General features: G+C 43.4%; 1 protein-coding gene across 6 annotated transcripts in view; it reads left to right on the top strand.

Annotated features, from left to right (window-relative positions):
* Window positions 1-13,423, top strand: part of GRIA4 (glutamate ionotropic receptor AMPA type subunit 4) — a 969,207-nt gene that overhangs the window by 930,452 nt on the left and 25,332 nt on the right. For all 6 annotated transcript variants that reach the window (XR_015299356.1, XM_086935255.1, XM_086935257.1 and 3 more), the window contains exon 13: window positions 595-842. Coding sequence is in view for 5 of the 6 variants with exons in the window: in XM_086935255.1 (XP_086791381.1) it covers window positions 595-842 (248 nt within the window). In the remaining variant the exon portion in view is untranslated. The remainder of the gene's footprint in view (window positions 1-594; window positions 843-13,423) is intronic.

The raw sequence follows: 13,423 nt of genomic DNA, 5'->3' as shown, positions 1-13,423 counted from the left end.
TAAAATGGCCCGAGTGGTTTGTCATGTGCTTTGGGAGGGGTGCAGGAGTAGTCGTGTAAGTGTTTTTTTCTCCTACTAAAAACTAGAGTAGTTCAACATAATACAAAATAAACCTCAGTGCTTCGAAATGCGCCTGGATTGTTCATGTTCTGATATACCTTCCTGATGTTGGAATTAATAATGTGAATATTTCACAATAAAAAATATTTTATACAAAAAGAGGGAGACACAAAAAACACACATTATTGTGTAGACAGTAAGTGGTGAAATTGAATTATTACATAAAAATACAAATATATGTATAGAGAACAGAAAGAGAAAATAAAAAGATCGGTATGGGGGTGGGCACTGTAAAGCAACATTAAAAAGAATGAAAGAACAGGGGATTTTCTTGTAAAAACAAAATGATTAGAATTAGAAACAGTTAAAAAAAATAAGTACTATCATGTTCATCTCCTGAGTTTATTTCTGAAGTAAATATTGTTTCCAAAATAATCAGATGGCAACAAGGGAATTAAGAAAGTATGTACTATGTTTATCACCCATAGGTGTGTTAAAAACTGTTTTTTTTATTTCTTTTTCACTTTTTTCTAGAGATCGAAAATAGCAGTGTATGAAAAGATGTGGACATACATGAAATCAGCTGAGCCATCAGTATTCACAAAGACCACTGCTGAAGGAGTAGCCCGTGTCCGTAAATCCAAGGGGAAGTTTGCCTTCCTTCTGGAGTCAACCATGAATGAGTATATCGAGCAGAGAAAGCCATGTGACACGATGAAAGTGGGAGGAAACCTCGACTCCAAAGGATACGGGGTCGCAACACCTAAGCATTCGTCATTAAGGTGGGTGGAATAGTATAACAATATGAAATGTGTTGTTATAGTATTCCACCTTCCCTGATGTCCCTAATATAATTCTTTTATGTTGTGTTTGAACATGGTATGTTCCATTTCCTTTTCTTCCATTTCATTCCCACGATCATTGAGCAGGTAATATTGAGGAAGAGAGAGTGAGCATGACTAGGTCAGTTTCTGTTCAAGGCCATATAAATAACAATCTAGCGGAACATTTGCAGCATTAATTTTTAAAAAAGCAGACCAAATGCAAACAATTTCTAGGGTTGTAACTTGCCAGTCTTTTGTATATATTTGTTTAACGAAGGTCCTCTACATGCTGTTTCCCAATACAGCTTGATTATCGTTTCTGAGCAAAAAACCCTTTGGGAACAATTCTAAATGAAGAAAGCTAAGCAAGGGCCAGTGGTGTAGTTACCGGACGTGGTAGACCTGTTTCTCTGTTTGCAGTGGATCAGGACATTTTCAGTTCCACCTTGTTTTCTGCTGAAACCAATTGCAAAATGTTTCTGATGATCCTCTCAGAGACAGGTCACAAGTCTTTGAACCTGTGCACTGGAGGTTGTCACCAGAAACAATTTTCAAATTTCAGAGTGGCAGCAGCAGGTTGCATGCAAAGGTTTTACTTTTTTGCATATGTTTACCAGCCTCATTTGCAAAATGAAACATCTGACACTAGATTTTATAAAAAATCCTTGTGTGCAGAGCTGAAAATGACAAGCCGCTTTACTTCCTAAATTTTATCTTTTACAACCCTTGTGTTACTATGTACCTCCATAAGCATTAGCTCACAACAATCCCAGGGATAGCAGAAGTAACATTCAGTCACTACTGACCATAAATGTGATGACAAGGAAAGAATAGAGGACTGCAGTCCTGTTTACTTTCTATTCCTGCTGCTGATGACTATTGAGACCTGAGGTTGCAGTCTCTGGGGTACAAAAAGTACAAACGGCCAAGTCAGGTCTAGCAGGAGATACATCTAGCTACCTGCAGCTCAGGCCTGTGGGTACACTCATTGGGAGAGGCCGGTGTTTTGCCATCTAAGATGGGTTTAGTACTCCAAACATCACTTTAAAGATTCATAAAACATGAAGCTCAATGTTAAAATAAAGGTAATGTCAAGGAATGCATTTCCTTAGGGCTCCTAACATATGTTTTAACATAGATGATGCGCTCTCAGCCCCTTCTAGGAGCGAAACAAATAAAAACTTTCTTTTTCAAAGTGTATTTTACTAAATCCTAAATCTTTCTCTAAATCTCCTCAGTTGATTTAAAGTGGCACTGCTGAAGTTAAAATTACAACCATTACCATTTTAAAGGTTGATAAAATGTTACATCAGTCTCCAGATAATGAGCCATTGCCATGATATTTGACATAGATGAACAACCAATCAGATGTTCTACTTTCTGTGTGGACAAATTTAAGCATTTTAAATTCTCAAAATAAAGAGCTCTATATCAAACCAAAGACCATCTTCACAGAACAAAATGGTAAAGCGAAAGATTAATACACTAGAACAAATTTACAGAGAATTCACTAAAGACAAGGTTGAATAGCAGTTTTTATTTCACATCAAGGCTCCTAAAATGCAACAGTGATTACAAAAGTGAATTTTATTGACTAAATCATAAATATTACATAACCCTCTCTTTAACTCTAAACGTAACACTTAAGACAAACTATTGCACTTACCGTTCCCCTAACCCTTACTTGAACTATAAACCTTATCACAAAAAATAACACTCACCTTTTTATTTAGGATACTAACTGCCCTATCCCTTTGTAGCATCTTTAACCCTATTATAGAATTATTTTTATTACTTTTTAATGGGCTTTATTTTTCAGTGGAGCTAATAAAATTAGTATATTTGTAAATACTTTCCTTTGTAATAGTTCCCCTGTAAACACCTTACAAACATACAAAAGCCCAAATTCTTTTAAAGGCATGGCAACCCAATACTTTACATTGCAGCTAAGACAGAGGGCCTGAAACAGATTGACTGTTCACTAACCATTTTAAATGGCTACTTTTATTGTGGCTGTGTTCTGAAGAAAAACATCAATGAAATACAGAATCTTAAAACGATTCAATTGAACAATGCAAGCCTTAGACTATTAAAATCATCTAGTTGTTGCGAACATTTAACTACAGGATATAGGGTGGTATTGCAGCACTGAAACCCTGCATTGCTTTCTAGAATTGTATTTCTAAACAGTATTTTATTTAAAGGCACTTCCAATTAAAAGCTTCCTAACAGAGACGCTGTGGTATCAAGCAATTGACTGGCAATTATGCAATGACTAAACACAGCCTGAAATTGATCCTTCTCGTCCAGAATCTCTGTAGCATGAGAGCAAGGACCGAGGCTCCTACCAATATTTCTTTTGTCCAACATCCAGCGGTGGTAAAGTCAAAGAGCCAGTTTAGTAGTTGCATTTGGTTGCTTTTGGGTGGTACAGAGGAAGCAGGTGGAGGTAGTACTCAGAGAAGAGGTATTGGAAAGAAGCCATTCAAAGTTTCACATTGTGGGACCATACAGCCATATCATCACTGGTACTCATTTTGCCTGAAACTGTTTTAAGCAATCATGTCTTCTGTCCAGAGGAATTATCATACCATAATGCCCTTCTGTGAGGTTATGTGTCCAGGCCAAAGGTGGATGGACACACCTTTGGGTATTATGGGATGATAATGCCATGCACCGAGGATATTATTGCTACTTTTCACTAGTATGTGTGTTTTATTTGATATATTGTAATAAGAAGAACTAACTTTTATTTCCACAGTGAACTTTCAGATGAAGAACTAATTGTTATTACCACACTGAACTTTTAAAATCTTTTTTCTATGACAGTTTTCAAAATGTCTGTTAAAAGTGTTCTAAACACATTGTTTTCATTAGATGAGCAGACATAATTAGAGTGCATAGCAACAATATTGTTAAATACACAGGCCTTCCTTTATGAGGCTCCTTGCGCCTCCGTAACATCACTTTTTGTGACGTTCTGTGGCGCAGAAGCCTGCGTGATATTTGTCAGGCAGCACTAAGCCACTTTTTTGGGCTTAATGCTGCCTGATAAATATCAGTCCCTTTAGCACAGTGTTCTGCGTTAAAGGTGCATACAATTGGTGTTGCTGAGGGCGTTCCCAGCAATATCTATGGCTGTTTGACACTGCCCCAGATTTACGAGAAATCGTAAATCTGAGGCACTGCCAAAAGCTTAGGCCTCCGCATGGGAGGCATAAGGGAGGTGCAACGAGGAGAAATATCTTTATTTCCCCTCATTTTTCCTTTTTCTATGTGTGTTGCATTCTGCAGCACACATAGAAAAAGTAAATAGCCTCTAGTGATTATTTTTGTACAGAAAGGTTTCCCTTGCTGTACAAAAATAATCATCCCCGCAACGCAGGCACCCTTGCACCATGGTGCAAAGGTACCTGCTTTGGCGCACTGCAGCCCATTGTGTGCCGGCGCAGCAGAAGAGGACAGGAATGCGCCGTTTCTTATAGATACGGCGCATTCCTGCCCTTTACTTTTGTCGTAAGAAAGTGGAGTAGGAAGGCCTGCTGTGCTACCCTATGGTAAAACCTCATAAATGAGTCCTACAATTTTTATATTTTGGAACCCAATAATGCGCTATGACAGCACTCTTGTAATGCTGCAAGTCTGAAATGTAATGATCCCATGACTGAGTCTAGTTTACTTAGTAGAAAAGATCTATAAATATTACTCCTTCAATAAATAACTATAAATTGTTCACATTTAATATATTCTAGGCAGGCCAGAGACTATGCTTTTCCACAGGCGCGAGCCATATTGGATTTAAAACTATCAAATCTGGAACATTGGAGGAAGGGAGTAAAATCTAGGACAAATTCTGATCATCCCAGTTTCAATTTGAAAATGACACTGTTTTCTTCAACTCACCCAATGCGGTTCCAAAAGCTAGAGAGCTTGTTATTTCATTGAGTAGATTGTGTCAAACATGAGGTGCTCTGAGTGTGTGTGTGTCTTTGGGCATGTATAACCCACACTGTGGGGACCAGCTGAGTCCTCTTGTGTGGGTTAACCTTGTCAGACCCAGAAAAACACTATCTTTGTGAGGACCAGTGCGCTGTGCAGACCGGTTCCCGAAGTGTGTTTAGGTACTTTCAAGCGAGTGTATCAAAAAACTAAAAGCGCAGTTAGATGTTCCTCGGTCTGCTTTATAACCTACCCTACTATCAAAGCATGCTTGGAGTTAGAATAGTAATTAAATACTTTACTACAGTCAATGGCCAGTCCTCATAATAATAGGTATGTTATGTTGTGTGTGTTTGTGTGTGTGCTTGCTTAACACACACTGTGGTGATCAGACTTCTCCTCATAGTGTTGGTAAACCCTGATGAAAGTAGACAAACACCATCTCTGCATGGACCATCACGGTATGGGGATTTCTCCCTGTCATGTATTTAGGTACTTTAAAGAAAGTATATCAAAGAACTAGAAGTACTGTTATATTTAACTTGCTATCAAGTGTCTAGATGGCCATGATGTAGAAGAGTAAATGCACACGTCTTTACAATCAACGGTGTATGTATAGATATGACACAGTGTGGGTGTGTGTATAGTAGGAGTGGTGTGATAAAAGGGCCAGTGGAACGACAACCACTATTACTGACACCAGGGTACGAGTGATGCTGGGTTCGGTACTAGGAGATCAGAGGTTGATCTCAATCAAACTGTTCATGCAGTGGGGGATAACATACACAATTTAATGCCACTGCTTCATTTTCTTTAAGTTATTCATAATGCATTTGCATTTACCACGGACAAATCCTCCAGGTTTTTCCTGGAGGATTTGTTTTGGGTAAAACATGCAGTATTAGGGCACTCAAGAGTATTGGGTGTGGTAATAGTAAATCCATTCATGAATCCTGTCACCGACCCCACCAAGCATTATGGACCACTCCTAATTTGGGCCTATAATGTGATGCGGGTGTGCCAAAACATGTAACTGCCACAATAATAACACACTCTAAAGTAGCTATTTATATAACTCACCTTTGAATTACATTGTACAATTTCAAGCTCAGAAATTCAAAATTGTTTTCATACAAATACATGTTTTTTCTATGGGTGCCAACGTAGGATTTAGAGACTCTTTAAGTAATACAATCAGGAACATATTCAAAAGACCACCTTTCTTTTCTCAGTTGGAATATCTATCTACAAGCATTGCATTTGATTGCCATGTTGACCACAACATACAATTGAAAGTGCATAGTCTTCTCTGAGCTAAAGTTTAGGAACGTAACACCGTTTGATGCATGTGGGCTGTTTCTTGGAGACCATGCAAGACTGTATTCAACAAGATAATTAGATTTTACGGAAGTTTTAGAAAAATGTAACTCAAGCCGTCCCACTACCACTTTAGCCCAGAAACACTTCTTGAGAATTCCTGCCACCCTTAGAAGGAGCTTAAGATGTATCACCAATCTTTTGAAAATGGATGGCATTTTGCAACTTCTGAAACCAGAAATGGAAAACTTATTGGAGTCTCGCAAAGTTCCCTGCTTATTGTGCATGTGTCCCTCAGCCGTTTCAAATCGTGCCAGATACTGCAGGCAAATCTCTGTCACTCATCAACATGGGTTTAGTTTCAACTGTGTAGCAAACTCAACTTCACTGCATGGTCTCTCCAGATTTTCACCTTTTTTTTAAACCTACTGTTATTGTTATAAGACGGTGTACACTGTGACACTGCTAATCAGATTGGCTTCACTCAATTGGTATATTTATCTTTACTGTAAGGTCACAAAAAATAATGCAGAAAATGCATCGGTGGCATGGAAGTAAAATGTCATATGTGGGTTGCAGTCTGTATTTATACCACCAAATATATGCCACGAATATATGGCTGCAGGAGCACCTATCTGTGTCTGCATGGATTGCAGTTTAAAGGCATTGCAGTAGCAAGGAAAAGTGCCTTTGGCGTAAATGAAAACCTATCCTATTAATTAGTAAGTCATACCTAAAATGTGCCTTGTAATCATCAAGGCCGATTGCATAATATATTAAAAAAAAATACTAGCACATTACATATTTAAAATGTGTGCCCTCACAGTCATCAAAGGCCGAAAAGCCAGTTCACTGTGTAGGTTCAGCTACATTTTCTATAGGACAGGCCTAGACGTGATTAAAATAGTTCATTTTCGATTGCTGCCTGGAAAAAGTTATTTCCTACTTAATTGCCAAAATCTGATTCAATGGTGGATTCAGGTTTTTGATAATATAAGTGGAAATTCTTAGATGGTGTACATAGCTATGAGAAATATTAGAGAACTTATTATTGAATTGCCAAATGTCATTCACAAAAACTACCCAATTATGGAAACAGTAATGAATTTCTTTTAACCAAATGGTGGCTGAGATTTATAACAATGTTAACAATTGGCTAGAACAACCTATGTATTAGCCATTATTACATTTTATATGTTATTCACAATTCCTCAAACTAATGCTACACTGTCTCATTCTCAGTAGGTCGTAAAACATACCACCATATATACAATTCAAAATATTGACCACATGCTAAATATATAAAGTGCAAGTTGTTAAAGCACAAATGATGTTATCCTTAGCCATATATGCAGGTGAGCTGGATATATTTTACAATTTCAGCAGCATTTGAGTACACCAGAATTGGTACATTTGTAGATGCATTTCTCAGGGCAGTGAGTTTAAATATCATTCATTTTATTCCCCATCTCCTTAATTCTGATCGGTACAGAGAGTTCAGATCTGTTAAATTTGGAGTCCCCCAAATTGTGTATAAATGAAGAGCTCTGGTACAAATTTGTTATTTAAAATATAAAAAGTCTCTTGTAGAGTTTTCATCGATAGGCACAAATCAGGTGTCATTCAGAACACCAAATGAAATTTATGCGGTCAAATTACGTATTAGAAGCAGAGCTCTTTTATAGAACCTTGTTGCATTTGTGGTAAAGAAACAATCTAGGCACATTTTTAGGTAGCCAAGAACTCTCATCTTATTTAAGGAGGGAAATGAAAACATTGTAAACAAGTGTCACAATCAGATCAGCTTGTTAAACACTCTACATCACAATAAGCATGCTTTTGGATTTTATTTGTTTTGTTTTTAATACTTTATTTACCATTTTCATGATATAGTACAAAATAACATACCAGCTTCAGTGCAGGACAAGCTCGTTGCATAGTGTAAACTATACATGGCATTCGTCTCCGCTGTTTTAAAAGAAACCAGCTTTCTTAGCATTATCAGTCACATGATATACATTCTCATGACCTTCAGAGTACAGTACCTTATCTTGCAGGCCAACGGTCTGTGATACTGGAGGCGTTCTCAGTTATAATGAACAGATCCCAAACACATACCCATCTTGTATATGCCCGCCATACATCCTATGCCGGCCGGCCGGCACCAGCCCATCTTCCAGTTGATCAGCAGGTTGTGAATGCGGTTTCGTGGTGTAGTGTTTAAGAGGGCCCCAAATGTCGCGGGCGGGACGTGCTAGGCAAAGTGGAAGCATACAAGACTTGATTGAGATTGCAGTATGCTAGGCTGGTAAGCCAGTCTCTGCGCAGCCCTGTGTCCCCATTTTAGTGCTATTTCCCTTTTGGCAAGTAATAGACTTAGGGCCAGATGTAGGTAAGTTCCATTTACCGATTCTAAAATACCGAATTTTACCGTAGAATCGGTAAATGGTATGTAGGTAAGTATTCGGTAGAGTTTACCGAATCGGTAATAATCGATAATTACCGATTCAGTAAATACCGAATCGGTAATTCCCATTCATTCCTATGAGCCTGGAGGCCCATAGAAATGAATGGGAATTACTGAATCGGTATTTACCGATTCGGTAATGGGGGAACACATTCAAGGGTGGCAGGGTGTCACATTGACACCCTGTTGCACCCCTGAATAGTGCAGGGGTGCACATGTGGCACACATACATGCCCTATGGGCATGTATGTCTGCCACTTGGCACTTTTGAAAAAGGCACAAATTTGCTTTTTCAAAGGTTTTTGATATTTACCACCAACTTTTATTTGGTGGTAAATACCGAATCCTTAACCATGCAATGCACTCATTTGAGTGCTCCTTACATTTCAGTTTCGGTAATTTACGGATTCGGTATTTTAAGGAATCAGTAATTTACAGATTCCTTAAATTACCGAATCTGAAATGTCGCCACCTACATCTCAATAGCCTAATACTGGTCGGTAACGGCCGAAATTCTGTAATTTTGGCTGTTACCGACCGCTATTGGGCTACCTATATCTGGCCCTTAGTGCTGTAAATTTCCTGACCTTCTTTGTGATGTTATTCACGTACGCCAGCAGTGCCATCTCTGGGGTAGGGACCAGTGCTAGCCCTATCATTTCCCCCAGTGTATGGTGTATTTCAGTCCAGTAGTTGCTGATTGTGCTGCAGGTCCAAGTTAGGTGTGTGAAGTCTGAGTGTGGGAATTTACATTTTAGGCAGCAATGTGGTCTACCTGAGTCTATTTTGTGCGCCTTTTCAGGCGTGATGTATATACTTCCAAGGAGCTTGAAGTGGATAAGTTTGTGGTGACTATTGAGGGAGACAGACTTAGATTGCTGGCAGCACGCCTCCCATTGATCATCAGTGATTTCGTGGCCGAGATCAGCCTCCCAGGCAGCGCGTACAGTTGCATCGTTGACTGGAATAAACTCAGCGCATGATCTGCACATTTTTAAATCAGATGTGTTCCCGCAGCTCTATCTATTACGGTGGACAGTGGAGGGACTGGGCTAGGTTCAAGGGGGAACCTGAGGATCTTGGCACGCAGTGGAGTGGTGTGGCTCACTGGTTAGAGGCAGCAGACCTGGAAGCAGAGGATGGCCCGGGACCAGGGTTCAATTCCCGACGCGGCAGGGTTGTGAACCAGGGTCAGCGGACTCGATAATTCTCGCCTCGGTGCCTACTCTAACCAGGGATCACACTCGGCAACTCTGGGCACTAGCTTGCCTCATCTCCACAACGGCCCCCCACAAACGCTGGGGATGCCTGGTTTCACCTTGGAGATACCCAGGAAGGAACATCTCACAGGGAAAGCCAGGACGGGTTCCCCAGCGGTCTATAGCGCCAGGACGCCTCCGGGTAGCAGTGCGCTTTACAAGACACACACATTTACATTTTACATTTACAAGGTGGAACGAAGCCGGGTGAGCACAAACTTATCCATAAAGGATGCATCAGGGAATTTCCCCTCGTTGGAGACCGAGAAAGCCTGGCCCTCAAACTACAGGTCCCCTATAGTGGCCATGTCAAACTGAGAAAGGGTACGCTGGACTATTCTCTCCCCAGTTATGGGAGGCCATCGTGAATTTGGTAACTGCAAACTTGGGGAGTATAGGATCGGCGATCCCATCATTCTGACTAATTTTAGCCAGGCCCAACTTGTAGTTGAGACCGTCTAAATGTCAATCAATCAATCAATCAAGGGTTCATATAGCACGCTACGCACCTGTGAGGGTCTCAAGGCGCTGGGGGGGTGGGGAGGAGCTCCAGATCAGTCGAAGAGCCAGGTCTTGAGTTCCTTCCAGAAAGTGTGCAGGGTTTGAAAGCATCTGATGTTCACGGAGAGCTCATTCCAGGTCTTGGCTGAGATGTAGGAGAAAGCTCTCCCTCCTGTTCTGCTTCTGTGGATGCGGGGGACCTCTGCCAAGGCGAGGTCGGCAGAGCGAAGGTTCCTCTTGGATACGTGGAAGGATAGTCTGTCATTGAGGTATTTGGGTCCGATGTTGTTGAGAGATTTGTAGGCGTGGGTGAGGATTTTGAAGGTGACCCTCTTCGCGACAGGGAGTCAGTGGAGGTCGCGAAGGTGTTGGGTCATGTGTTCATGGCTTTGGGTCCTGAGGACGAGTCTGGCAGCGGCATTTTGGATGGTCTGGAGTATAAGAAGGAGGGATCTGTTGATTCCGGCTTATAGGGCATTGCTGTAGTCCAGTCTGCTGGTTATGAGCACGTGGGTGACGGTCTTTCTGCAGTCGGGGGGATCCATTAGAAGGTCTTGCTGCGGATTCGCAGGCAATTGAAGCTAGTGGAAGCGACCTGGCGATTCAAGGTGAGGGAAGAGTCGAGAATGATGCAGAGGTTGCGTGCGTGGTCTGTAGGGATGGGTGGGTTCCCTAAGGCAGAGGGCCACCAGGAGTTGTCCCAGGCGGAGTTGCAGGGTCTGAGGACGAGGACCTTGGTTTTTTCTGAGTTGAGCTGAAGGCAGCTGTCGTTCATCCAGGTTGCCATGTTCTTCATGCCCTCCTAGAAGCAGAGTCTGGTGTCTATTGGGTTCTTCGTCAGTGAGAGGATAAGTTGGGTGTCGTCAGCCTAGGATATGATGCTGAGCCCATGCTGTCTGACGGTGGTGGTGAGGGGGGCCATGTAGATGTTGAAAAGGGTGTCGCTAAGTGATGAGCCCTGGGGCACTCCACAGTTGATGTTGGTGGGTTCGGAGAGAAAGGGCAGGAGTCTGATCCTCTGGGTTCTGCCGGAGAGAAAAGATCGGATCCAGTCAAGGGCGGCTCCTTGTATCCCGGCGTCGTGAAGTCTGGCTGCAAGGGTGCGATGGATGACGGTGTAGAAAGCTGCGGAGATGTCTAGAAGGATGAGGGCCATGGTGTGCCCCTGGTCGAGGAGCAGGCGGATGTCATCTTTGGCAGCGATGAGAGCGATCTCGTGATGTGGTTGCTGCGGAATCTGGACTGAGAGGCGTCTAGGATGGAGTTATCTTCGATGAAGTTGGTCAGCTGAGTGTTCACGAGTCTATCTGTGACTTTGGCTTCGAAACGGAGGAGGGAGATGGGCCGGTAATTTTTCAGGTCCGTAGGGTCGGACGTTGGCTATTTGAGGAGGGGATTGGCCTCCGCCCAATTCCAGTCGACTGGGAAGATGGCAGATGTGAAGGTCCGTTCAAGTTCGAGTGCGATGGCCGCAGCAGGCCTGTGGAATATGTACTGTGGGCAGAGGTCCGTAGGAGCTCCTGACTGGGCTTTATGCATGGTCGCGGTAATGTGTTTGATGGTAGTGGGGTTCCAGGTCGAGATCGTTGGCTGGTCTGCCACGATGGGGGGGTGATGTCCTGCATTGGCTCGCTGATGCTGTCGTAGAGGTCCTTGATCTTATGGTAGAAGTATGTGCTGAGCTTGTTGCAGAGTTGCTGGGAGGGTGTGACATCCGTGGCTTAACTGGATGGCTTAGTGAGATGCTGTATGACACTGAACAGTTCCTTGGAGTTGGTTGCGTTGGCCGGGATTTTGTCCTTCATGAAGGTCCGTTTGGTGTCCCTGATGCGATGGTGGTATTGCTTCAGGGCGCTCCTGTGGGTGTTACGTGCTTCTGCGGTTTACTGGTTTCACCAGGTTTGTTCTAGGCGTCTGTACGACCATCTGGATTCCTGTAGTTCCATGGTGACCCAGGTGGCCTTCAGCGGGCGTTGCTTGGCAGGGTGCCAGCAGGGGTGCGAGGGTGGCGGCGCAGGGGGCTATCCAGCAGTAGAGTTCTGTGGCTGCGGAGTTAGTGTCGGTCGTGGCGCTGGGGGGGTCTTGACGGAGGGTGGTAGTGAGGAGTTCCTCTGTGACCTTGCTCCAGTTTCTTTGTGGTGGCCACGGGACGGTGGTGTTGAAGGTGAAATGGACACAGTGGTCATCGCTCCAGGGCGGCTGGGTGGTGTTGCTGAACCGGATGTTAGTCCCTCCCGCAAAGATAGGGTCCAGAGTGTGGCCAGCTCTGTGTGTGGGTGTGTCGACCAGCTGTTTCAGTCTGAGGTTGGCGAGGCTGTCAAGAAGGGTGATGGAGTGTGGGTCGTTGAGGTTGTTGAGGTGGAAATTCATGTCCCAGAGGATGATGTAGTCCATGGAGGCGATTGCGTGGGGTGCGGCGTATTCGGCGATTATGTTTGCAGACTGGGTGCGCGGGCCCGGAGGTCTGTTGATAAAGGTGCCACGTAGCGTGGTCCTGGGGCTGGTCAGGCTCTGGAAGTGAAGGTGTTCCGTGTCAGAGTGGGGGTCACTCGTGCTGGAAATGGAGAGTCGGATGGGGGTCATGTGTGCGATGGCGAGGCCTCTTCCTGGGCTGTGGGTGCAGTCTTTTCTCTGGACCTTGTAGCCGTCAGGGATGGTAGTGCGATGTCGGGCCGGAGGTGGCGTTGGTCTAGGTTTCTGTGAAGAAGGCGACGTCAGGCTAGAGGGTGTCGATCAGGTCCTAGACCGATGTGGTGTGTCAGTGTAGTGATGGCACATTAAGGATGATGCAAGTCAGGGTGTTGGTGGTGTGTGCGACAGGAGAGTCTTCGGTGATGGTGGGGTTGTTTTCGATGGTGAAGAATCTGCGGCAGGCTCTGCACACAAACTCTCCCTGGGTGGTATTCGCTGAGGCTCTTGCGCAGTCGATGTGTCTTCCGAAGTTGAGTGTGTTGAGGGTGGTAGAATCGTACCAGTGAGAGCCAGGGTTCCTGCTGCTGGTTACATCCGGGTCGCAGATGGGCGTAGACTGCATTATGTAGGGGAGGGGAGGGACG

The sequence above is a fragment of the Lissotriton vulgaris genome, chromosome 8, assembly GCF_964263255.1.
Source record: "Lissotriton vulgaris chromosome 8, aLisVul1.2, whole genome shotgun sequence".
NCBI lineage: Eukaryota > Metazoa > Chordata > Amphibia > Caudata > Salamandridae > Lissotriton > Lissotriton vulgaris.
This window is presented reverse-complemented; position numbering and strand designations above follow the sequence as displayed.